This window comes from Poecilia reticulata, chromosome 16, assembly GCF_904066995.2.
Source record: "Poecilia reticulata chromosome 16, P_reticulata-male-v2, whole genome shotgun sequence".
NCBI classification, from domain to species: domain Eukaryota; kingdom Metazoa; phylum Chordata; class Actinopteri; order Cyprinodontiformes; family Poeciliidae; genus Poecilia; species Poecilia reticulata.
In genome coordinates this window covers 19,101,709-19,127,764 of record NC_088845.1, presented here as the reverse complement: position 1 = coordinate 19,127,764, position 26,056 = coordinate 19,101,709, and the positions used below count along the sequence as shown (strand labels likewise).

The window sequence follows — 26,056 nt, the reverse complement described above, 5'->3', positions numbered from 1 at the left end:
CCCCAACCATTCTGTATTTTCTCCCTACGTGTGAACACTGCATGACAATAACTCTTTTGTTTCATGATTCTGTAGGTGATATAATTCAGATCTCTCCAAGTAATGGAAGTAAGCAAGTTGGCTGAATTCTTTGTTATTTCCTTACACCTTTTAAAAAGTGCTTGTTTGCTTTTACAACTGGCTCCGTGGGTAGCAGGGGAGGGGCGGTGCAGATGGATTTGGGCTTCGTTATTTTTTCTCTGCCTTTGTAACAGCTCATTTAAAATCACAAGGGCCTGAAGTCCAAGACAGATGGGGCCTACTTAAGAAAGAGTCAGTGTCTAATTCAAGTAAAATACTTCCTAATGTGAGGTAACTCGACACCTTTGTGAAAACGCTTTGGGCACTCTGATCGAAAAGTTTTCGAGATCAGTTGACCAGTTTTGGATATCTGTTGCACTTAACATAAAATCCCGAACAACTGCACACGATCAGGAGCAGACCTCTAATCCTTTGTGCAGCATCAGCAAATGTTTCCAGATTGGAGTATGCATAAGTAACATTGGATATTGACTGAACTACGCCGGCTTCACAGACTGAGCTCACTGTGAAATTGCTTAAGCTTGGTTTAAAAGTATTCATGCAAAAGTCATATATCACGAGCTCGCAGCTCACCTTATCTGCTCCGCCGCTACACTTTCACATGAAGCCGTGCCCGTTCACATCAAAAGAAATGTTTTAAAGTCCCTTAAGCTCCCTTTGAAGGGTCACATTTAGATCCTCCTGAAAATAAACAGCTGGGTCGTGGAAGGTATTGTGGGAACAGCAAGTTGATACGATGATTCAAACAGTCCGTCAGAGTTGTTTATTCGAATTTATCCAGAATGCCACTTTGAATTTTTGTTTTTTTTTTCATTAAAGAGAACTTGTTTGGAGGTTGCTTGCTTTGTTCCTTCATGTAGCATCATCATTAGAAAAAAAAATCAAACAGCAAGAATCTCAGAGGTAATTTAACTTTATTTTTTTATTTTTTTTTAGAAAAAAAAAAGGTTTATCACGCAAGGCAACAAAGAGGGAAAAAAAAAGCAAACTGCTATGAACAGACCACAGAACCCCCCACCCCTCTCCACCCTCATTCACCTCCGTTCACCCACCCACTGGCAGCGAGGAGGGGAGTAGTGGGGGGGGGCTCTCATTATAACCAAATCAAAGGAGCGGGAGAACAAGACTCGCATTGTTCTGATTGTGTTTACTTACACTAAAAACATTAAAACCGGACAATCTGACTGTGCAGCATAAGACGGACAGTTTTGATTTCTCACATGAATCCAAACACGGAACCTTGGAGTAGGAATTTTTTTTCTTTTCTTTTCTTTTCTTTTTTTTTTTTTTTACATTTAGTCGACAGTAGTACTAACAAAACAGGAAGGTTCATGACTCTGAAATACATTGGACAGATCACTTTAAGACAGACTATACACGTTGCAATGGGCACTTTCTGGGGGAAAATAAAATAAAGGTCCCATCCATGTTCTTTTTTTTTTTTTTCTTAAGTAACATCAACCCTGTGTGTTGAGGTAAGCAGGCCGCAGGGGAATATGAAGGAAGCGATTCCCTTTAAAAAAAAAAAAAAAGAAAAAAAAAGGAGTCCCTTAACCATATCCCCACTCACTTTGTAATTCGTCTTGACAGTAAATCAATTCTCGAGCCTGGCCCCTTGGACTCCTCCGACACTAGGTCCTCCTCTCTCAGCATTCCTGCACACATGAATCAACTCCTGGCTTCTTGAAGGCATTTCCTGCCCGACCCTCTCTCTTTCTCCCTTTCTCCCTGTCTGACTCCTCTGCTGAAAGCTGGGCAGGAACTCCGTTAAGCTTTGATTTTGGACCCAGAGAGGAGGAGGAGAAGGAGGAGGAGGGCAGGGAGAAAAGGAGAAGAACTCGACCTAATGCAGGGCTCTGGCTCTGCGATCATTCCAAGGTGGGATGGGATGGAGACCAGGGGCGTGTGAAGGAGATGCCTGCACACCCAAGCCAGGATTTAGTGCTTTATCCTTCAAATTGCAATACGAGTTTCTGCCCTGTTAGGATTATTTTAAATGTTCATTCTCTCTAAGACAAGGTATTCCACATTTCCGTTGTGGGAAACACTGAACAGTGAATGTTGCCACAGGTTTTCATGAAAATAAAATAAAAAGAAAAAAGATTTAGCTTCCAGAACAAAGAGCAAAGACTGATAATATTTGAATATTTTATGGAAAAATGTACAGAATGGCGGCTCATCGAAGCTGTACATCTGCTAATGCTTCCCTCTACAAATCACCTTTGATGCTAAATCCACAGTATTATGTACATAAAGGTTTGCCAGTCGAGCCGACTCCAGGTGACCAAAGCGGCTCTTAAAAAGAAAGATCTAAAGTGTCTTCATATTTACAACCAAGGAAACATACATATTTTACAGCGATCACAAACACAGAGACCACAAACTGAGTCTTAGCAGTATAGGATGAGTGAGGCTGCAGCTGAGTGAGAAGAGGTCATATGTTGTGACAGAGCTGGTCTACCGTGCGATGTCTGACGTGTATGCGTGCGTGCAAGTGTGGATGTTTGTGATCGTTGTGAGCGGGCGATATCAACTCCATCCATTCCCCTCAAATCATGGCTCTTATCACCAGTCTCCCTTTGACCTGGTGGAGATAGGTGCTCTGTTCGGATTCTAGGCGCCGATTGGTCAGAGCCTCGTCCTCGCTATCAGCCGGTTCCTCTTTGACCTTGATGACCCCACAGTGAGCGTCTGGGAGCTCGCTGCTCGAGCTGCCACTGCTGCTGCTGCTCAGTGTGTGCTTCCGAATGACTCCTCCAGGGGGCAGCCTGTCCTCCTGCATGCTCTCCGTCTCCTCTTTAGGCTGCTGCTCCTCCTGCTCCTCCTCTGATTCCTGCAGGTGCGTGCTGGGCTGACGTAGCTGCTCAATGGACTTGGATAACAGCTGCAAAACACATCGGCTTGACGTTAACACCGACATCCTGCGTCCATGCGCGTATTAGTTAAATGAGCCTTTTTAAAGCAGCCCTATTTGTAAATGAAAACGAAATCCAGTCCCTCACAAACTTTGTAACCACATAAAGAACTAGTCTAGCATACGATGACGATGGAGTATTTATATCCAGAGAACCTTTTCACGTCTGGTCACATTACAACCGCAAACTTTAAGATGTTTTATTGAGACACTGAAGTAAAGAGGACGAAATATGATACATAGCCTTTTTCCTCTTAGATTAAAAAAAAAAAAAAGTAAGGTGGAGTCCATTTGGATTGACCGTTCCTTACTCTTGACTTTTTTTTTAATGACAATTCAGCTCAATCAAATGCTTATAGAAGTCTCCTAATTGGTAAATAACACTGTGTCCCAGTAGAAATGGATCTGATTACCCATTTGGTACATATGTATACCAGCTTTGTGGACCAGAAATGTAGAATAGCATCAGTGCCTTGCTTCGTCAGTAATAACAGCTTGGATGGAAATAACCTATTCCTTTGTATAGGTTTTAATACATAATTCCTTATGAAAACTGTTCAAGTCACATAACTATAAACAATCCATAATAACAGGGAGAAATGTAACTGTTAGGTATCAGCTTGTGTTTTTCTTTTTTTGTATTTTATATATTACCAGAAAGTAGAAATAGAGTTTGATGTCATTCTTCTTTATGTGTCTATATTAATCTGACTGTATTGTATTAAAAATAGGATCGCTTAGGAATGAATGTTTGTAAATTATTATTATGCCTTTATTAAGCTCAGCCTTTGCAGATTATTTACCCACAAGAGGGCTCCAAAGCCAGGTTGTCTTCTTCCTGTCAGCCGGTAACCAATCAGCACTGCTATCTGCAGAATCTAGGCCTTTTATAAATACCCTTTCATCAATACGAATTAGCCTCTTTAGCATTGCATTAGTGAAAACCGTTCGCAACTGTTCCTAAAATCCCTAAGCTCCTGTAAATTTCCAATACGGCTCTCCCCTTCCCACCACCACCGTTGCTAGCGTTGGAAAAAATAGAAGCAATTGAGGGATGTTTAAAAACAACCGTACAAAAGCCACTGCTCGGAAATTAATTAGGGCAATGTTTCAGAGCTGCCTCTCAATAAACACTAAGGGCTCATCCCCGATTAGTGGCCATTTATAACCTCCACTTAAAGAGGATTTACTTGCAATCTCATTGGCCTGAGTGATCAGAGCCGGCCCCGTTGACATGGTTCTAAAGACGCTGTCGCTATTGTTTTTCAAATGAGTCAGCTTCACAGAGAGCGTCTTAAATTCACTCTTAATCGTGTTTTTTCAACGCACAAAGAAACTGTGACATGTTCAATTTCTATTGTGCTGCTCAGTAAGTGCTTCTTTAAATATTTTTAGGTATGAGCTCCTCTGTGGGTTGCATGGCTCTGTCAGGACCCAACCCTGGGACAAATCAGCTTGTGAGCTCACAAAATGCTGCCTTTCACGCCGTCGGCCACCTCACACCAGAATAATGACAGTCTGTGTAAAGCCAGGTCACTACGGCCAACTCGCAGAAACACAAATATTGCCACAGAGGAACAAAATGCATTCAAGGCTTCTTTTTTATTTTTTATTTTTTTTTCATGGGAACTAAGATGAATTAAATTTCACAGCATTAGCATGCGAGTAGAACAGACGCCACAAGCTACGATAACAAAATTATTGCAGAGGAAGGATTTTTTCCTCATTTGAAGTCAGGCAGAAGTTCTTCGGTTCACAGAAATAACAGCAGGATTTTGAGGGTGGAACAAGACCATGAGCCAGGTCCGCAAAGTTGAGCTGCACTTACTCTCTCACAATGACTAAAAATAGAACCACGCTTGTGTCCTTAAAACGATTAAGCCAAACTTCCTACAATAAACCGCGACCTCGTGAGAACCAAAAAATGGACTGAATGTCAGGAGGAGCACTGTGGGAATCATGAAACTCAGTGTTTTTACCTTATTTATGTGGACCTGCTGCTGGTACTGTTTCTGCTTCTCCAAGAAATGCTGGTGCTGCTGCTGGATGACGAGCTGGGCCAGTGTGTTCTGAGGCAGAGGTGCAGACTGGGTTCTGTTCAGAGGTCTGTGTTTTGGTAGCTTAGGCCGACTGCTGGAGGGGCGATCCTTCATGACCAGAGGGGACTGAGCGTGGGAGGACATGGAGCCTTGACCTTGCCGGAGAAGACAAACACCTTGGTAAAGTTTTCCAAAAGTCATGCTGCAATTACAGGTGCACAAAACGTCTGCAGTAAATAATGCATTTTATTTTGAAGGGCACCTAATATGCTTTGTTTTAAACGAGTGAGGACAGATCTACGGGCTATAGACATCAATGAATGTACAACTTTCAAAAAATCAAAAATTTTGACCTGTATTTAAAAAAAATAGAGATACGCTATGGCCTACAGAATCATGACATGATAGTTGTCCAGTAGACCATTTGCAAGGAGGGTCAACCACAAAAGTCATCGTTAATGAAGCTGACTGAGTGCGATATTGTAGTACATTAATGGAAAGTTGAAAGGAAAGAAAAAGTGTGCCAGAAAAAAACTGCACAAGCAACAGGGATAACCGTTGCCTCGGGAGGATTATGTAGCAAAGCTCATTTGGGAGTTTAAGTTAAAAATTCCAAGACGTAGACTGCAGCTGGATATGGAGTTTCTGGGGCCACAGCAGTCAGACGTTTCGGGTCTGTTGAAGGTATTAAAGAGAACTGGGCTTCCTTAACACCTCAGCCGATGCAGTGGTATATGAAACAGGAGACCCAACTAGTGCAAAGGCTGTTCGAGACGCACAAAAATAGTTTTCAGTAGGCCAACATCTCTATATCAGGGGGAAAAAAAGACTTTTTCTTTTTGTGGTCTTATTTAATTCTCTAATTTTCTGAGGAACTTCATTCTCGGACTGCACTAGCTGTACGTGACCAACATCAAAATTAGCTAAAGCTTTAAACATATTAACATGTTTTTTTTTTTATTGAATCTATATAATATTTGTCTCACATTCTGAATCTTTCAATAATATTCTAATTCGTGGAACTGCACTTCAAACGCACTTTTCGGTTCTTCTCTAAGGTGCGAAGAAACTAGATGCTCACTGAAATTAGATAACAGCCTTACCAGAAGAGATGATCTTCTGCTGCCTGATTTGCTCCTTCTGGAGGAGGTGCTGGAGCAGAGCCTGGTGGCTGGGGCTGACCTTTGACTCCAGGGCTGTCTGAAGTGGCACAGGGCCCAGCAGGTGCCCAGGCAACCCATGTTTGATTTCCGTCGATCTGTCATTTAAGCCCATAGCAGCCTAAAAGCGGAGAGTTAAGGTAAATGAATTTAAACAATATTAACCTTTTCTACATTCTAATTTTCCACAAAGGACAATAAGAAATTCTCTTCATTAAAAATGGAGGTAACAATGAATACGGAAGTCTGACATTGGTCTGTACTTGATAAATATTTTGTGGAATGTGCCACTATGCAAAGGATGATATATCTTGTGTCAAGCTATCGGGAGCTGCACTTGAGAGCAGCGGGGCTTTTTAAAAGCCGTGATTAATGAGGTAACAGGGGAGGATAAGAGCATGCTTGACACAAGACACTGCAGCACAATATTTATCTAAGCCCAATAAAATCATTTGGGGCCACAGGTCAGTGACCCTGCGGTCATAAAGAGAGTCCAGAAAGCCACTGATGGCAGGTTTCGAAGCTCCCACACTGAGATGAATACCTCACATCCACAAAAAGGGCCACTGTGTCGTACAACTGTGAAATATCATGCAGGAAGGTCGGCGGTATTCGTACTCACACTAATTGGTGTGGATGTAGTAGAGAGCCCCAAGGAGATGTTGGGTAAGGATGGAGATGTGTACAAGCTCAGCATGGACACGGAGCCCTCGGGTCGGAATAGTCTTGGCTGGGAAGGCCACCTCTGCATCAAACAGGCAGAAGAGAGCGAGAGAGACAGATTTAAGTGGATGGACAGATCTAAAGATTGCACTGAAGGCACTTTCAAAAGGAAACAAGATAAGTGGCATGAATATAAATGTGCTATGACAGGAAAAAGTGCATTTTTCTGCAAGTTTTATTTTTTGGTTTGTTTGTTTTTTTGATGGCAGCAAAGGTTTTTCAGACCCGCACAGAATGAAACCAGTCTCGATTCACAAAAATGAAAGTTTCTGCAGGTTTCTAAGCCCAAAGTGCAGTCCTTCAATTTCTCAGCTTCCCAGTCCCCACCTTCAGGCTACTCTCTCAGAGAACATCAGCACTGGGGTATACTTCCTGTACCCAGCAGAGCAGCGGAGCAGCATGTGGTTCTGGAACAGCCATGTTTATCCTTCCAACCCCTACCAGTACTCGGTGACCTGTATGTGGATATCCGGCCCGTATTTGACCCAAGGGACTCTTTCCCTCTGAAAAAGGATACCTAATGTAACGGTGCACAAACACTCCTTGCTTTTGCAACAGGCATGGGGTTCACAGGGGATCCCTGCAGTCCACCAGTGACTTTCATGAGAGCCTCGACTCAGGCCTATACAATAGCAAATCCTGCATGTTTATGTTGTTAGCGTGTGGGTGTCTTTTGGCTACCAGCGCCTGGGATATCAATTAAAATCCCCAGTTTGAATGTCTCCCCAAGCCTCAACCTTCAACCTGGTGTGTGTCAGGGCGTCCCTCCCTTCTGTCTGTGTCACTGGAGGTCCCTTGGAGAATAAACAGCAATGCGAAGGCAAACACAGCTGCTCTGTTAGGATCGCTCGGAGATGTGTCATATCTGTCAAATATTATAACGGCCAGTACTGTGAGCTCAGTCTAAGTCCGTAACTCAGCCAGGAATCAGAACAGCTCACGCAAATGCAGTCTGAACCCTATGAAAAGACAACGCAACCGGTGACTTTCTAAAGAACTGTTTGTTCAATATGGATTTCTTTTCTCACTGAAAAAGATATTGAACTAAAACGTAGTTTTTTTGCACAGTTTCAGTGGAAAAAAATAGTGCAAACGTAGTCATTTTTAAATGTTTTTAACATCATTAATTCTGTTACCTATGTGGTCAGGACTGTATTTAAGTTTCACCAGCTGCAACCATTACTGTTTAATTTTACATGTAGCATCAACTTTATGATGGTAAACAGGGGAAATATGTCATGTGGGTCGAGTTGTGCCTCTTTAATGTCGTCATGGAGATCATTGTCAGTGACGTGTAACAAGCAGAGGGCAGCTGTCCACTTTTATGGCTGCAGTAACCGAATGTTTTATGCCATGTTCAAAACAATTTACCAATCTTCGTGCGCACAATTTATACACTTACCTCAGTTTTTGTCGTCGTAGGCAGAGAGGAGGGTCCGTTTTCAGCCCCCAAGGCACTAGAGGCCCCTATGGGAGAGCTGGGGCCAGACCCAGGGGCGCTGTTAGTTGGCGCTGAATCTATGAGACATCAATAGTTTGCATCGTCAACACTCTGAGCTGTGTTCAATCATCTAAACAAGTACACAAAAACAACTAATGTAACGTTAATCTAACATGACACAGAACACACACACACAAAAAAAACAACATATTTGTGTATTGGCTGCTTCAGTGACTGAGTGAGGCATACCCATAAGCTCTAAAGCCCTCTTTTTGTACGGAGTAATGATGTTTCCATCTCTTCTCTTCAGCATTGGACTGCTTCTCCTCTCTGCCACCTTCTGCTTCAGTCTGGATCGTACCTTCAGATTTGGCTCGGACGCTGCGAGACAAAAAGGACGGGCGTTCAGTATGGCATCCAAATCACACAACTCTGTAAGGAGAATCAAACCTTCCAGTAAAGCATGATTGTTTTGCTGCGTTATGCCAGGAGTCAGACTGTACGATCCTTTCCCCTCCCACAGTTATCAATCCAAAAACAAAAGGAGAAAGAACGGCAATGCTGCCATGTTTTGACATGCTACCATTTCAGTGTCCAGCTACGTCTTGAGTGAGTCAGGATTGGACCCATTTCCACATCATCTGGACTACATTAGGTCGAGCAACACGCAGGCTCAAAGTGAAAGAGTCTGCTACCTGCCGCCCTGGTGACCACAGCCTGATACAGTAGCAACAGTTAAACTAACACAAAAACATGGCAGATGTTTCAGGCTTCCTCCACATCCCCCGTCGCCCTAATGCAAACCAGCGGTGGGACCAAATGTATCGAGTCCGAACACATGGCTGACCGCGTCATAACGTTAATGCAATATCTGTCACAATAGACAGGTTGGGTAAAGAGTTTCCATCTGGTTTTTATGAGGGGTTTAGGGAACTTGAGGGAATATTGGCATGTTGTCATACTTAGGATAATCAAATCATTTTAAAACCTCAATTTAACAGGGTTGAATTTCTTTCAGCAGAAATTCAGTCCAAGACAGACTTTCTGGCCTTCTCATGATGGATGATTATTAACTACTAATATAAAGTCAACAACAGTTGCATCAGATAAGATCTTGCCTAAATTCATCAATAATTGACACCCTATTTATGAAGTGCTTCATAAAAGCATACATACCCCTCAAACTATTTTACGTTTTCTCACATTATAACCACAAACAAGAATATGTATTAAGTGGGATTTTATGTGACACACCAACACAATTTAGTGCGTAACTGTGAAAAGTAATGAACAGTTTTCCTTTACACTGATACCCCCAAATGCAATCCAGTGCAACCATCTCATTTTTTTGAACACCAAACATCCAGGAACATACAGCTTCACGAAGGCCGAGGTCAGGGAAAAAGTTGTGGAGAAGCTTAAATGTGGGTTAGGAAATAAAATATTATCTCAAGCTTTGAAACATCATATGAGCAAAAAGTTTTGCTCATTTTGCTTTAACAATCACTTTCTCAAATGTCTCTATGGGGAAATAATCAAATAAAAGTACATTGTCTCATGGTGGGTTGCAAAGAACTAACACTGCACATCACTTTGAAGAGACCATTCAAAACCATGAAACGTCCAGAAAAGTTTTTCGAGTTGATGAGAAGATGGAGGTAGGTAGCTAAAGAAAACCAGCGCTGCAGCATACGTGGAATTGGGACAGAGGTTCACCTTGGTGAAGGAAAACAAACCTTAATGTACATTTACACCTGCTATTAGTTTAGAACCAAAAAAAAAAAAACGTCATATTTGAAAGAGACGTGATTGCAGGTTGAATAAAAACAAAGTTTAAAATTTTGCAAGAATTAATTGGTTTATAAATAAAAATAGAAAGCGTTTGTGTTCGCCTGGTGAACCATGCTCCTGTTTAGTCGTTCGGTTATGTCTCAAGAATAGCAGACTTCCAAATGAAATCCCAAAGCTACTTTTACATACTCAAACAACATGCAGAATGGATAAGTTGCTTTTTTTGGGACTGAAAGCCAAAACAGAGAGATGTATTACAGTTATGTAAAACCCTTCTGTTACACAATAGCCAACCTGTTTCAATTATTTAACTCTGATCAATAATTAAATAGGCCTTTCTTGTTTTGTACATCATACGGTTACACATAGGAAAGTGCAACTATGATGTGGAAACACTGTGGGGGAGGGTGATGGTGATGGCGGGGGAGAGAGAGAGGGGGCAAGGAGAAGAGAGTGGGTCGCACGCTGCTATTTTTGGCTTTTGTCAAAAGCAGCAAAACCGTCTTCCCTAATACAGACCTCTAATCCTGTGGGTGTGAGGTAGAATAATAATAATAATATTAAAAAAAAAAAAGAGAGCGCGCGAGGGCGGAAGAAAGGAGGAAGCAGAGATAAACGGAGAGAAATCGCTGTTGGGAGTCATATGAATTTGCTTCACGCCCTGCCGCCTTGATTGCTTTCTATTTTTACACGCCGCTGCCACCAAGCTACGCATCCCAATTGGTCGCCACGGGAACGCAGACAGCAGCGCATGAACAAACACTTTTTTACATGTCTCTATGGAGAAATAATCAAATAAAAATACACTGACGCACGGTGGGTGCAACAGGAGGCTACGGCAAAGCATGTACGCTGAACGCCTGGGTCACTTCTGCAACAAAACCTCGTCTCGCACAAGAAATGCTACAATATGTTGCGATCATAAATCAGTGTAATGGTCCGCCTATCTGTAGTTAATCAGATAGATAACCCCGCCATCTCTATTAGTGATTCTTTATTAAAGCTGGGATCTGGGCAGATGGCTCTCTGCACAATTTGGTTTTGTGTACAACAGAACACCAGCTGAGCATTTTGCTGACATCAATTTTTAAACTAACGCTGCATAGTTTAAAAATAATGCTGCTCTGTATTTTTACAGACATAAGCTTAATAACTAAAGTCACAGTCCCTCAAAGAGAAAACAAGTTTGCCTTTTATTTTGAGAGAGACCTAAAACAGTTTAAAAACGTATTTTCAATCAGTTACTTAGGAAGGCCTTTGTTTATGTAGTAAGCCCATTAAATGTGACCTACAAAAACGGATGAACCGGTGTCATGTCTAAACATAAACAACTTAGCCAAGAATCCAGTTTAAACTGGATCAGGAAGTATCTTTATATCAGCAATCAGTTGCTAGCAGAACTTTGTCAGAGAAGCTGTTTGACAGACACATGCACCTCTTTTTAGTACATATATGTGTATGTATCCTCACAGTCAAACAGATACCAACTCTGTACCAAGATTTGTATCAGTAACACAAATCTTGGTTTCCAATACATATATATATATATATATATATATATATATATATATATATATATATATATATATATATATATATATATATATATATATATTTGTATACGTTAGAATAAACTGAACCGTCTCCTCCTAATTTAGCCTCTGCTTGACAGCAAAAAAAATCACAAGTTAGTCTTTTTACCGAACTGTGAGAGTATAATCAGGTATAGATTATAGATAGATGAATATAAATTCAAGGGTAGTGGTTAACATCCTTCCTTTCAAAAATATAACATTGATTTTCACTGCTATGCTGATGACACTTTGCATTTTTGCTTTTTTCAATCAAATCAGGTTATTCAGTCCAGTTACTTGCCCTGCAATCAGGTCAATACAGCAACAATAGATGACACGAAGAATACTCTGTCTATTGCAATAACAAAAAACAGAGGATATTGTTCTCACCAACCAAATAATAACTTTGAATACTTAGTATCTCCGAATATTAGATTTAAATAACAATGATTGGCAACTGAATTCATTGAGAATAGGAGTTTTTTTAAGTCCTCAATCAGTTGTTGTAAACTTGCAAGAAGACACCAGTCTACAAAAGTATTACTGGTCTACAAGTACCTAATTTGTGACAAAAACACCTTTAACCCACCTCTCGACATCTTAAAAACATGTTTGTCTACACAAAAATATGCATACAAGTGTGTAAGATAAGGTATAAAATATTAAACATACATTTTTAACATACAGTCTAATGCTTTGTGGTGGGCAGTTTTACCTTTTGCATGACTATTTTGGAAAATCTTTCCCACACCTGCTGAATACAAACTTCTGGTAAGTGGGTCAAGACCAGAGTAGAGCAGGGTGGGGTGTGCTGGGGAGATGCAGCTTTTACTGCTCAGCCACAACTATTCTTACCACAGACTATCACGTGCTGTCAGCCAAGTCTATTCTAATTCCAGGAATTGAAACAAAGAGGATATAAGCAAAGGTAACATGTAAGTCATGTGGCAGTCTTTAAACTGCTTTTTGGGTACATGAGAGAAACACAAGAGTGTCAGTGACGCTTTGCATTTATAGGGATCAATGTGGCTATAAGAACGTGGGGCCCTTAAGAGAAGAGATGAAAACAAGTATCATATGGTTCACATGCAATTTAAAACAATAATCGGCTACCAGATCAGAACATACCACCTAACCAGATAGAATAAAATTGACTTCAGGTAAATCTTCATTAAAAACCACAAATGTTTTGTAAGATCTTTAGGGACAAATAACATATTTTGTGAATCTCAAAGTCATACAGGAAAAGTTTGGTGAGGTGAAGCAGTGGGGAGTCTGACACGGAGCGTTCCGAGTCACCTCTACTTTGTTTTAAGAGAGCTGTCTTTTCTTAAACAAACAGTCCTGTCAGGGTTCATCCTGCCTGTGCAAGCTTTAAGTCTGCAACACCTGCCAATCAGTTATCTGGGACAACCAATGGTTCAGGGAACAAAACTACCTTTGTGTGCGTCCCCTCTCTCGTGTGCCAAACTCTCAGAGGACTTTAATAAAGATCGACAGGAAGTGGGGGAGGATGGCCCTGAGCAGGAAATGACCACATATAGATTCAGGAATCTATTTCCACAGAGTCAAAAGAGTTTTGTCAGTGCACAGGATTAAGTCGGAGAAACCAAGTTTCTGATGATAAATGTACATTTAAATTCTAAGATTTCTCTCTTAACTCTAATCAAATTAAAACTAGACAACATCCCTTTTTATTTGGGGGGCTGAAGGGGAAAAATGTGTTGTGAATCCCAAAGTTAGTTTTAAAGGACATTTATTGGTATTTTAGATGAGAAACTCATGTGTTTTGGACATATTACAAAAGGTCAAAAAAGAAGTCATCTTTTAAAGTTTATAATTACCTATTCAGATTCTTTTCTGATGTGATGCGACATTACTTTACGTAATTCCTCTGCTTGATGTTCAAATTGTGCACATGTGCAAAATGACAAGCCACAGAGGATGAAAAAACACATTGTATTTGGTGACCTTATTGCCAAATTATGAAGCTTTTGCTTCTGCAAACCTTTACACCCATGAAAGAAAAATCCGAGCGACTGAGCGAAAGGAATCATTCTTTATTTCCGCGTTAATCCCCAGAGAACTCCCTTCAACTTTAAGCCAACAAACTTGAGCTCTTTTCTAGTGGAAACTTTATGTTAACATTTTTAAAATAGTTTTGAGTCACCATATCTCAGGAGGCATTATTCTGACTAAATAATCCAATTTAGCTGTGGACTACTTCAAAACACCTTCGAGCTGTGGTTGATAGGGACATTAACACGGCAGCTTATTAACACCAGGACTGGAGACGCAACAAGATCTCCTGACACAAGATTTCTTGCCAAAGCAGAGTCTGTCTAACGTAACACTATCCAATGTGTCCGTCTGTGTTTAACTGTTTAGTGAAATAAGTCAAGGCTATTGTTATGGGCTCATACCTTAAGCTTAATACCGTTTTGTGCTAAGTTTGAGACTTTTATTTTGAAGTATGAAAGGAAGTAGCTCTTAGATTGCACTATTCACCTGACAGAGTCGACAATAAAATGCACCTTAACAGGCTGATAGACAACACTTGGTTACAGAAGCATTAGAAAAAGGTCATCATCACTTTTAAATTATTTGTGTGGAAACATGTAGGAACAAAAATGGCGCAGGATAACTACTGTGAGAATGCAAATTATTATTATTAGTGATTATTACATAATCAGGTATGACAAATTCATGTTTTTCTGAACTTGACAGAGGGTGCATGCATCATGGTGACCCTAATAACGCCTCAACATCAGTATAAAAACACCTTTCTTGAATTGACAGTAAAAACATATCGAGTCTTTCAAGCTTTTAATTTTCCAGAAACAAATTCTGAAAACTGTGTATGTTGAGGACGTTTATGTATGAAGATTTTTACGTTGGTGCTGTGTTCATGTGTAGATTAGCAAACCTGTCTTCCTCAAGGGGAAGTCGTCCTTGCTCTCGATAGGTGACGGCAGAGTGTACTGGCAGGTGGGCGATGTGCCCCCCAGTGGTGGAGAGCTTTGGTCCAGGGATGCGTGGTGAGAGGACCTGTTAAAAAAATAAAGAAGGTTTCAAAAAGGCAAATAAATGTGCAGAAATATTCAACTTCTCCCCAAAAAGTAATATAAGTCACTTACGTGTACCAGAGTTTGTGATGTTGGATGAAAGCATGACTGGCTCCATTAGTGACTGGATCCTTTGCGGATTTGTTCAGCAGAAACTCTTGGAGTTTCTGCTTCACCTCTGTGCTGGCCACTGCACCTGTGAGACCAAAAGGCAGAACCAAAGGGATTGGGGTTACCCTAACTTGTAAATGTCTGGATCTTCACACTCGATGCACATATATAGATACAAAAGTAATTTCCCTGCATCCTAATTTAAAAACAACAGCAAGACTATATCAAAATTACTCCTGTAACCGTGTATCCTCTCCTCACCTAAGAAGGCCACTTATGTAGGAAGATCTCCCCCTAGTGGTCAAAGGGGACAATAATGTTGCTGCATACGTGATTCTGCAGTGAGTTTCTTCCCCGTAAGATGGTTAGAGTTACAGAGAACAGTTTCACATTACCTGACATGGCAAAGTCATAAATCCTGTCTATTATTAACTATAAGGTAAAAACAGCAATGAAATGTTATACCTGGCACTATTTTTTATCACGCTATTGGAAGACATTTCTTCTAAATTTGAGCTTTAAAGGTCACCGAAGAACTGGACGTCATCAGTGCTGAACAAGTGCCGCCCAATCATCAACATAACTACTTATCAGAGGCCTAAAGCCAAGCCCAGAATCATGAGACAGTTTGATTTGCTGTTAAGAAATATTTTCCTCCAAGAGCAAGACATCAAAAATTAACAGCCTGTCCTCATTATGAATGGCAGTAAAATGAGTCTAATTCTTTATTGCTCATATTCAAGTCCTTGCTATTGCAAATCTAATTGTGATTTACTTGCAACTATCAAGTCATGTTATTGAGGCTGTCTTTAACACGAGCCCTGCTTTCTTAAATTACTTGCTGATAGTGTTTAGAAGTGATTTAGGACAGGAATGAATAAGCATTTTCCTTCACATAGTCACTGCTGAGCATGAACTATTTAACGCAAAGAAATACCAGCTCACATGTTTGCAGTATCTGGTGGGGTTTTGTGAGCTGATGCTAATTTATTTTGGATTTAATAGGTAACAGAAATAATGAGAAAAAAATTTAATATTTTAAATAAAGTGTCAGGTAAAGAACACTGTCCAATCACACATACCAGGAAAAACACTACACTATACAATACCATAATTTTAGGATTATGACAGAACGTGGTGCTTGCTCCAGTGGGTAAACTGAAGGGAACATTTTATCCAATTTATTCCATTCAGCTCTTATATGTACATTTTTCATAAACCCCACTGATACGCATTAAAGATAATGGAAAAGGTTCAGCCTTATAATTGTTTTTGTCACGGGCGGTTAATTTTGTTTTGCCAAACATTTGCCCCTGACAGAAAGGAAATCGCGACGATGACGGTGCCGAGCTCTTACTCTCTCGGGAGCGCTCCTTGCCCCTGAGGCTCAGGCTGGAGACATGCTGCTCTCGTCGATGCCTCTCCAGCTCTTTTTCCTGCTGGTTCTGTTGTTGTTGCTGCTGCTGCTGCTGCTGCTGCTGCTCGAGACGGCGCTCCTTCTCAGCGAGTTCCTGCTGCTGCTTCATGGCCTGGAGCTCTTGCTGGAGCTGAGAAAAGCGGTGCTCACATCAGCATGAACAGAAGTAATTGTAGAATCAAAGGAGCTTTTTAAAAACTTCCGTTGTTTCTTGTTTTGCTGCGGTGGAAAACTCGACGCTCCAGCTAAGATGTGTTTTTTTTATATAGAATATGCTGCAAAAAACCTTGAGTCCTGCTGAGTTGTTTTCCTTCTGCTGCACTCGTTTTATGCTGTCCTGAGGTACACATTTTTGTACCGCATCTGCACTACGTCATGCTGTGCTGCGTTCTGTTGTTTCTGCTGTCATGCTGACCTCCATGCTACTGCTGGGTGCAATGCTAACCTTGAGATGCTCCTGAAGCTGAGCCTGGTGCTGACGGGTCAGCTTCTCGTGCTGCTTCTGAAACTCGCTGATCAGTAACTGCTTCTGGATCTGCTGCTGCTTCTGAATGAGGAGCAGCTCCTGCTGGAGCTGCCTCTCCCACAGTCCGGGGTCTGAGCCTGGCCCCAGCATCCTCAGGTCTGTGCGTAGGTCCAAAGGGGACAGGGGCTCCACAGCCAATGGCACGTCTGGCTTAATGTCGACTGCGGCACAGAAAAGGGACAAAATGTAATATTTGTGCCGTTTTTATATTTCAGCTGTAATTAAATGAACAGTTACAAGGAAGATTAAAGAAAGAAAAATGTGCACATTCACTGTGAGAAAGAAAATCTTTCTCTCCCGTGATCCTAGAAAGCCTGCGATTATAATAGCATGTATAAACAAACAGTCTCACGTACGTCATTTCAGAGTCCACCGGGGGCTGCTGTGTGCACTTTGAGACTCGGCAGACATGTGACACAAAACGTTGAAGCAACCATGTAAAGTATTTACATGAAATCTGTTTTCCCACTGATAGATAAATAATTGCAAAAACGTCCTCCTCCCCGTCTGCAACAGAACATCCTGCAGATATTTCCTCCTCTCGTTAATAATGTATGACAAAAACAGGCCGTGAACCTGCATGAGTTTGTAAATTCATGTACCTGCCTGGTGTTCTCATTTCTGTGCTTCAGCACAGACAATGCAGCATGCACATTGGTAAGAAGTGCCTCTCTATTATGGGTAATTGCCTGATACAAAGTGACAGGGCATCCCCTTTTGGTCTCCAGTCTCCATATATAGCCTGTTCTGCGTAAAAAAAAAAAAATCAATGGCCAGTAAAGAACGCGAGACAAGGGTTTACTTCATCGTCCTCCTCCACAGAGAATGATTAGTGATTGTTCAATATTTTCCACGTCCTCTCTATATTTTTTCATCTAATTCACACAATTGGCCCCGTCTGCCTTCATCAGGCTGATCCTGTTGGCATTTATGTGGAGAGTGAAGATTTTCAATTCATTTTAAGATATGTTGCCAGGACAATGTCCAGTGTCTTTGGGAGTAGAACCTTTTCACATCTTGAATCGTTACAATACAATTTTCACTATTTTGAATATATTTGAGAGAGATTAATAATAGTACAAAGGAAGGAAAATGGCACATAGGTTGGATTTCTTACAAACATGAGAAGCAGAGCACAAGTTTGGATTTAGGCCCCTGAAGCAAAACACAGTACAAGGGATGAATTGAGAGAGCGAGAGAGATTTGCTATTCCTTTTTAATAACAATAAACTAATGATGTTTGTTTTTCTTAAAAACCGATATTGTTGCTGGGATTTTTCCTTGTACTGTTTGAACTGTATCTCTATGACTGCTTCAATGAAAGTGTCAATAAATGTCACAGAGACATGTTAGTTAAAATATGACTGAACCAAATCGTACGTTTATTTTAAAGTAACTTGTCAGAGAAGATCTGACAGAATTCAGAGGAGAAAGACTGTGATGCTTCTTATTGTCGTTTTCACTGCCCCTTTCTTGTTCATCCAACTTTTGCTTCACTTGTAGCCATCTTCACATGTAAATGCTGAAACTTTTTGTTAATTTTATTTATTTTTCTTTTACAAAATAGATCAATCTCAGTCAGATTGGATGGGGAGTCGTTTTTAAACAGCACTTTTGAAGTCTTTACACAGTTCCACAATTGTATTTAGGTTTGGACTTTTACTAGACCATACTAGCACATGGTTGTATTTTAATATAAAGGTGTTCAAAGCCAATCAAATCTCAAGGACTGATATCCTGCATTTTTTTCAGGGTTTTTTTTGTTTGTTTGTTTTTTTGCTTCTCCAGAACTTTGACGTGATGTGAAGGTAGTTGGACCATTAGAATTAGCTGTGTCGGAACAGAGACATATCAAAGACTGGCAGGACTCCAGCCATTGAGGACTTAAACTGGACAGCCATGATATAGACCATTTCATTCAAGCTCAGACTCTATCTATGGGGTCGTAGGTATGCAGGAAGCCTCAGCAGCCTGCAGAAGAAGAAAAGTATGACACAAGCACCTCCACATTTCGCCAGTCTCAAGTCTTCCGCAGGCACAAAGGGTTTCTCTTCCAGGATTGCTCTGTAATTTAGCTCCATCCATCTTTCCATAAACATTGACCAGCTTCTCTGTCCCACCACCATGTTTCACCTTGGAGACAGTGAACTTGGGGTGATGTGTAGCGTTTTCTGGCAAGCATATCATTTTGCATTTAGGCCAGTCTCTCTAATCTTCTCTTAATGTGGAGAACAATGTTTCATTTTCCATCCACATTATAATTATGAGCTATTTTGTGTTGGACTATTATGTAAAAGTACTTTGGCTAAAAAGTAACAAGCGAATGCTTTCGCAAAGGCGGCGTAGTTTCTGTGGTAATTGAATCTAGCGGATAAAGGTTAGTTAGCCTAATACGATGAGATGTTCAGAGACACATCTGGACTGTGTTCTATCTCCTTAATGGCAAAGCTGGACAATTATTAAAATCTACTTAAAATTCCAGGGGCTAGATGGAGATTTATTGAGTTCTTTCACTGGCTTAATCTTCTCAAGAGGTCACATCTGAGGGATCATCAGCGGTGCTATTACTTCACCTGTTACTGGAAGAACTAAGGCTGCATACATTGTTACACATATGTCCACGTGAAGGCCCTGTAATAAATCTAAACAGAGGTTGTAAAAAGCGACAAAATCCACAGCAGACCTGAGCAAAAAAAAAAAAAAAAAGAGTAAAAAACCAGTGCCCCTCTGCTCTCTGATGTTGTAAAGCTCACTGGTGCTCATTTGTTTTGTCATGTTTTTTTAGTTCTGCCACCCTTCCATGTGCATGCACCGGTGACGATTAAAAATAGAAACATTAAAGCGAGTGGCGCAATCCCAGTCTGTGACAGCCCCGCACCCCCTCCGACAAACACTCACTGCGCACGCACACACACACACACACACACGCAAGCATACACGCACTCCCCAGTATCCACCACCCTAACTTGCTGCTGCCATGGCAACGCTGGCGACGTAATTATGTCTCCCTGTTCTGCAGATATCAAGTCTCACTGCGTGTCATCTCCTGCCTACAGTGTGCGATGTGACATGTTGACTATTATATCAGCTTTTTCGCCTCTTATATAAGAAAGGAGTCCCGAGCCGGAGACAGAATGAGGGGAGACGTTAGAAAAGCCTTCAGCGGCTCGGTTCTGAATCAATGGGGAGAGCGACTTAAAACGTGTTCAAAAGAAGTGAAGACAAACAGAAGGGACTCCAGCGCTGTCATTTTCCCTCTCTGTGTTCTAAAAACAACTTCAATCGGTTGACAGAGAAGGGCAACAACATGGCAGACACGTCGAACAGGCACCTGTAGAACAGGCACTTCTCTCCTGACAGGGAATATTAATCTTAGCTTGTAAGTACTTGACAAAGGAGCTTTTTTGTAGTGGGTGCTGTGAACCTGTGAACCACAGCACGGCTCAGGGAGCCAGACAGCCTTAGTGCTGCTTTTACCTAATAGACCCAAATATAGCTCTCCTACCCAAAGAGAAAAAAGAAAGATGAAAAAAAATGGCATAAAATCCCTGCTGGGAGATCTAATTAATCTCATATTTCATTCTGTATCCTGGCTATGAGTGGCATTAAGGATCTCCACTTTGATCGGCACATCAAGCGCAGCCTCCACCAGAAAAATCTCCATTTAGCTTAACAGGATGGGAAAGCTGCGGTAGCCTCATATGCATATGTCTGCTTAAAGTTCAGCACGTTGAATAATAACAGTGATGAGGAAACACGAGGTCCTAAATTTAAGCAAGCGCTGTTATAGCAACAGTAAAGCCTTGATCTTTAATATGTGTGATTTTTAGCTTCCCTTGTCATGTCTGACACTGAAACAAGGGTACCGGTATGCTTAGTGATGCGTTTTTCAAACCACACGTCACATTAGACTTGCAATGCCTCCAACTAAAATCTCATTTATTTATTTATTAATTCAAACTGCAGTCTTAAGCGACTTGAACTGAAAATCTGGTGTTCCTATATTATAAAAATACTCTACAGGCAGAGGAGAAAGCAGAACTAGCAGAAGCTGAGGCTAATTTTAAATGTTTTTCTGAGCAGGGTCTTAATATAGACCACATGCAAAAGCGTGTCACAGTTGTGAGGCCACCCGCTCGATTTAACACAGGCAAAAATAAAACGCAGTGTCACATTTACATAACTTTTAGCTAATTTCTGAAATTGTCGCTCATTAAAAAAAAAAAAAAACGTCTGCGCGTTCTGGGACAGCGGTGCAGTCTGTGACATTGACCCCCCCTATAGGGAACACTTTACACTGGGTGCCGCTTGATTCGTGGAAAGTGCACAGAAGGACCAGTAGGCGTTGGTAAACAAGAGATTTATGAATGACAGTTCCCAAATTTGTTTTTAGCACAGGAGGAGCAACAAGCACCCTGTACCGTGCCCAAATTCCTCTCCCAGCAGAGGTCCTGCCAAGGGGATATAGGGTGACTCATTGCCTGTGACCACACTCCCACTGCAGCGTTGCACCACCAGTGTCTCCAACGTGTTTATTCCTATAACCAATCTGTCTCTCATTAGCCCTGCTGGTGCTTAGAGTGACAATCACAGCCTTAATTTAAGATGTTGGATGGCTGCCTTTTTTTTTCTTTTTTTTTGCCTCAGACCACATTAGCAGGTTCCCATCCAAGAAAGAAACACACATCACAAGGGACGTTATGCTACTACTGCACGTGAGAGGGTTGGAACGCAACGTTTCACTTTAACAAGTTTTTATGTAGCTGAAGCATCACCATGCCTCCCTGAATACGACCGAATCTTAGCAAATCCTCTAAAAAAAACACAAAAAAAACAGGCTAAAATCATTTAAGCTCTTGAGCCTACATTAGGATCTTGTTTCATCGGTTGGATCTGCAGATATTTCTGAGAAAACAATTTCAGAGATTAAATGGAGCGGCATTTTAATATTAAACAGAGACGCATTCCTCAAGTGTTTCTTAGTCGATGTCGATTTCTCTTATTCTTGAGATCTGATTCTAATTTTTTACCAATGCCATTTTTTACATCACATCAAATGACGGATGAAATACAAAATACAGCAGGTTCTTTAATTTCACAACAAAACGACTGCCAAAGATTTAGAAGACTGTCCCTATTTATGAATGAAATTATAACCTTGAGCTGATCTTCCTTTTCCGTTTAAAACAAAAACAGACAACAGAGCAGTAGCTAACGAATTTATAGACTGAATTTATCTAAGAAACTGAAGAAGAAGAAGATTTGATTTCTTAGTATTTGACCTGCTGATCATTGATTAGTCACCCAAGAAAAAAGCTAATTCCAGTGTTTGATTGACAGCATCTCATTCATGTTGAACAAAATCACCATCGCCTCAAACTGGTGTTTGTTAAAGGCAAGTTTGTTAAAGAAATGTTATCGATTTGCAGCCAGAGAATTACGTAAAAGTAAATATACCACATGCTGTGAAGCAGCTTCATTTTCATCAGTTCAAAGTAAAGCTCACCTATCTATCTTTAGGTATTTTCTACTTGAAGCAGCACTAATTTTCAGCTTTTTTTGCCACAGAGACTAAGAACACACTTGGTTATGCTGTAAACATGAATGTATGTGAGCATTTAAACTGAAATAGAGAGGGGCTGCTTATCTAAATTCCCCCGTCTGCCAGTATAAATAGAAACAGAGATACAGAAGATGTTTGAGGGCAAAAAATAAAATAAAATAAGCCGATGCTTGGGACTGCAATGTGGTGCTGGATCTCTCATTAAGTGCCTTGTTATTTTGAGCAGCTGGTATGTCTAAAGCAGGAAACAGGTCTTTATTTTTAAGACTGCAGGCTCGTCCTTGCAGCTGAGCCAGAGCTGTGGTTAGGGAGGCTGTCTGCTAACAAAGAGAGCAAAGCAGTGCCACCACGGCTCTTTGACTGAAGGAAGCCAAGCGTTCAGTTGTCTCCTGTCCTGCTGTTACCTCTAATTATTTACACAACAATAACACACAATACAAAGTATGACAAACACGAGCAAAACAAGAGAATCGAGCAGACGACTGACATTTCGGAAATGCTTTTTACGAAAGATTTTTAGGACGCTTTACTCTGCAGCAGTTTTCCCCGATGCTTGGGGACACAATCTGACAAGTGTGCGGACTTGGAATCCTAGTCAGGAATCCAACTAAACCAGAAAAATAGTAGTTGTAAAAATTCTTCAGGCTTTAAATGCTATATCAAAAGTCATACCAGCTTAATTGACTTAAAATTGACATACTCAACCAATAGTCTAGGTCACAAGTTACTTCCACAGATGTTTTTTGCAAGCCGTAAGCTGAAAAGTTTTGAGATCCGCTGCTCTACATGCACGCAACATTTGCTTCACTCTGCATAATCAGTAAATTCTTAATGTATTTATTAGTAAAATGTGTCATTCTTTCCATTTTTAGCATTCTACGAAACACAGAGATCTATTCAACGGGGAAAAAGAGGTCCCCTAACGTTGGTAGTAGTGAACTATGCTCTTCTAAGGATGAATTTTACGACAGGAAGAGGAATTTAGAAATGTCTAGGGTATTTATAGCAGCTCTTTTGTCATCGGAATCTTTTTACTCCTAAATTATGCAGTTTTCTGGTGACGCTAAAACCCGTCCTCTGCGTGTTGTTTTGCACCATCTCTTCTATGGTAAACACTTCAAACGCACACTACCTGAACAGGTCCAGGACGTAACGTAGATGAGTGGACTTGAAGGGTTTTGCATTGTTCTTCTGTGAAAAGGTTTTTTTTTTTTTTTTTTTGGGGGGGGGGGGGGGGGTGAGTTGAGAAATTTGGAAATTTGTACGATATTTTCAGCAAAAGGGACAACTCATTAGTTTCTCTGTTCTGTCTAAGAACCCACCTGTGGACCTTATTGGTCCTGATGCTAATCTGAAATTGTGATCAAGTCCCTTTATTCTCTGATCCACTTGAAGTGTGATAAAAGGAAGGAAGACGGATCAGAACTGTGTTTCAGACTAACACATCACAAATACGCCACTTAACCGACTCTGGAGCTTCTTCACACGCTCCTTTCGTGACAAAACAACATAAACAGAAAACCATTAGAACATTTTTTATTTATGTCTTACTGTGAACAAAACAGCCAGAGGAACCTAGCAAACTCACTCAGTTCTACACAGAGACGTAATTTTGTGCAGATAATGTTAGTCATCGTCATGTGGTTTATTCTAAAGTGGAAAGAACAAATTAAAACAGGCAACCGGCAGAATTCTCTATTAATATCTGTTCCGAGGCGCTGTTATATCGGGAGCATGCGAGATGGAATGATAACGCGCACAGACGCCTAATCTTAGCAGGCTAATGCCATAAGCTGAAAATAACTCACCTAAGAATAGCTGACCCACAGAATAAGCAAGGAGCCTGAATTCAAGTGCTTGCGCTCTACGGGTCTTGTTTGTTTCACAAGCCGCAAGACAATAGAAGAAATCCCTTCTTCTATAGCCCGGTGGTTCTAGGAGATCCGTAAGGCTTCAGGTACATTCAGTGGCAGCTGACGCTCTATCGCTCCGTCTTGTCTTAATTATCTCGAATCCACTCTATTTTCACTTCAATACTAAAACATTTATAGCCAATTTAAAAGGTAGCTATAAAATTTAAGTGTACAGGCAGAAGCTCGTTAAAACCCTTCTGCGTTGCTCTATTTCTTGGATTTCAACTGTAGGGTAATATTTTCACACAGCCAACAGTTTCAACTCTGTCATAATTTCTAAAGATACTTTTGAGTTTTCTCGGCAGTCACACAGGGAAACAAAAACAAAAAACAAAAACAAATGAAGTGTGACTCACGTCGCTCTTGAGTCAATACAGTAAATAATGTTACTCATTCTGATGTCAGCTGTGAACTCTTCAATTCAAGTCCCAAGCCCAAAATAGAACAGCTACGGAGTTGGTGGTAAATGTCCAAAGAGAAACCTTTTAGATGCCCCCCCCCCCCCACCCCCCCTGCTTTCAGTGTCTCTGTAACTTTTCCTTTCCTGTTCCCTCAAAAGTCCACGCTGACATGGAAGCTTGCAAAACCCAACATCCCTGTCATGTTCACGGTGAGTCATTTCAGTGAGCTACAAGCAAGCGGAACAGAGTTAACTGCATTTCTGATTTAAGTCAACAGGGACGAAAAAAGCACTTATTTTCAGAAGCCCACACAGAAAAGCAATTCACACACCTATCCTATGTCAGACGTATGTCAGAGAAAATACCTTGATTCGGAGGGGGGAAAAAAGTTTCTGCTCCAAGTGGGTTGAGATGTCTCCCACGGAAAAAAAAAAAAAAAAAAAAAAAAAAGCGCACAAGAGTTGAGAGAGTGAGACAGAAAGATGGAGTGGATATGTGCATATGGGAAGCACGGAGGGCGGAAGGGATTTGGGAAAAGCAAAACAAGAGGAAAAGCAGGAGGACAGAGAGGACTCCTTAGGATGAGCAGAGACAGCGGAGCGTGAGATCACCTGAGTTGTTCATGTTGTGCATCTTGCTCTGGTTGAGGAGCTGCTGGTGTCCGACGCGCCCCTCTGTTGTGTAGAAACTTGACTCGCCCTCGTAAATCGTCTGCAGCATACTCCAGTCAGCGCTCAGGTCTCATCGCCAGCCTTGCGTTTCCTGTCACCAAGAGCCACCCCTCAGAAGCTCAGGGTAAGGGGGGGTGGAGACCACGACGACAGGCGACTCTCTCCCTTCCTCTGCCTCCTCCTCTGAGGAACTACTCTGACTCTAGAGCTCCAACACGAAAACTGCACACTCTCTATCTCTCTCTCTCTCTCTTTCTCTCTCTCTCTGTCTCGGCAGGGCAGCTACTCTCCCGGGAGTCCTGCTTCAGTCTGGTCCAAACATCAACACAATGTTTGGAGGAAGATGGCAGCGGGTTCTGATTCTTTTATCTGCCTGTGTCCCCTCCTGCGTGTCTGCCTTCTCTCCCCTGCAAAGTGTCCGGGGCAGAGAGAAGAACGTAAAGCTGAGCTGCTGAGAGAGAGAGCTGTGTGCTCTGAGCACCTCGCACAGGCAGAAATGCAAGCCGAGGAGGGAGCGAGCTTCATTTGCATGTGAATCAACAACTGCGGGGCTCACAGGTGACAGAAATAGAACAATGGCCAGCCCTGGCTAAAAATAGGTCAGGCGAGGCGCAGGGATTGGAGCAGCATTGATGCGTTTAAAAATACCACACCAAACACAGCTGT

The 26,056-nt window shown here is 41.3% G+C and overlaps 1 protein-coding gene across 2 annotated transcripts; it reads right to left on the bottom strand.

Annotated features, from left to right (window-relative positions):
- Positions 1 to 978: 978 nt before the first annotated feature.
- Positions 979 to 25,877, bottom strand: hdac9b (histone deacetylase 9b). Of its 2 annotated transcripts, none has more exons than XM_008432479.3 (11): positions 25,331 to 25,877; positions 16,762 to 17,003; positions 16,257 to 16,446; positions 14,861 to 14,984; positions 14,650 to 14,771; positions 8,608 to 8,739; positions 8,320 to 8,435; positions 6,817 to 6,939; positions 6,138 to 6,315; positions 4,975 to 5,189; positions 979 to 2,965 (listed from the first exon to the last, which is right to left on the bottom strand). In XM_008432479.3, exons 1-11 carry the CDS (start codon positions 25,437 to 25,439, stop codon positions 2,630 to 2,632), a joined length of 1,887 nt encoding a protein of 628 aa, XP_008430701.1. In that variant the 5' UTR covers positions 25,440 to 25,877; the 3' UTR covers positions 979 to 2,629. The 2 variants fall into 2 exon arrangements, with proteins under 2 accessions (XP_008430701.1, XP_081453754.1); XM_081597628.1 differs by lacking the exon at positions 25,331 to 25,877 and adding an exon at positions 25,085 to 25,324.
- Positions 25,878 to 26,056: the final 179 nt, after the last annotated feature.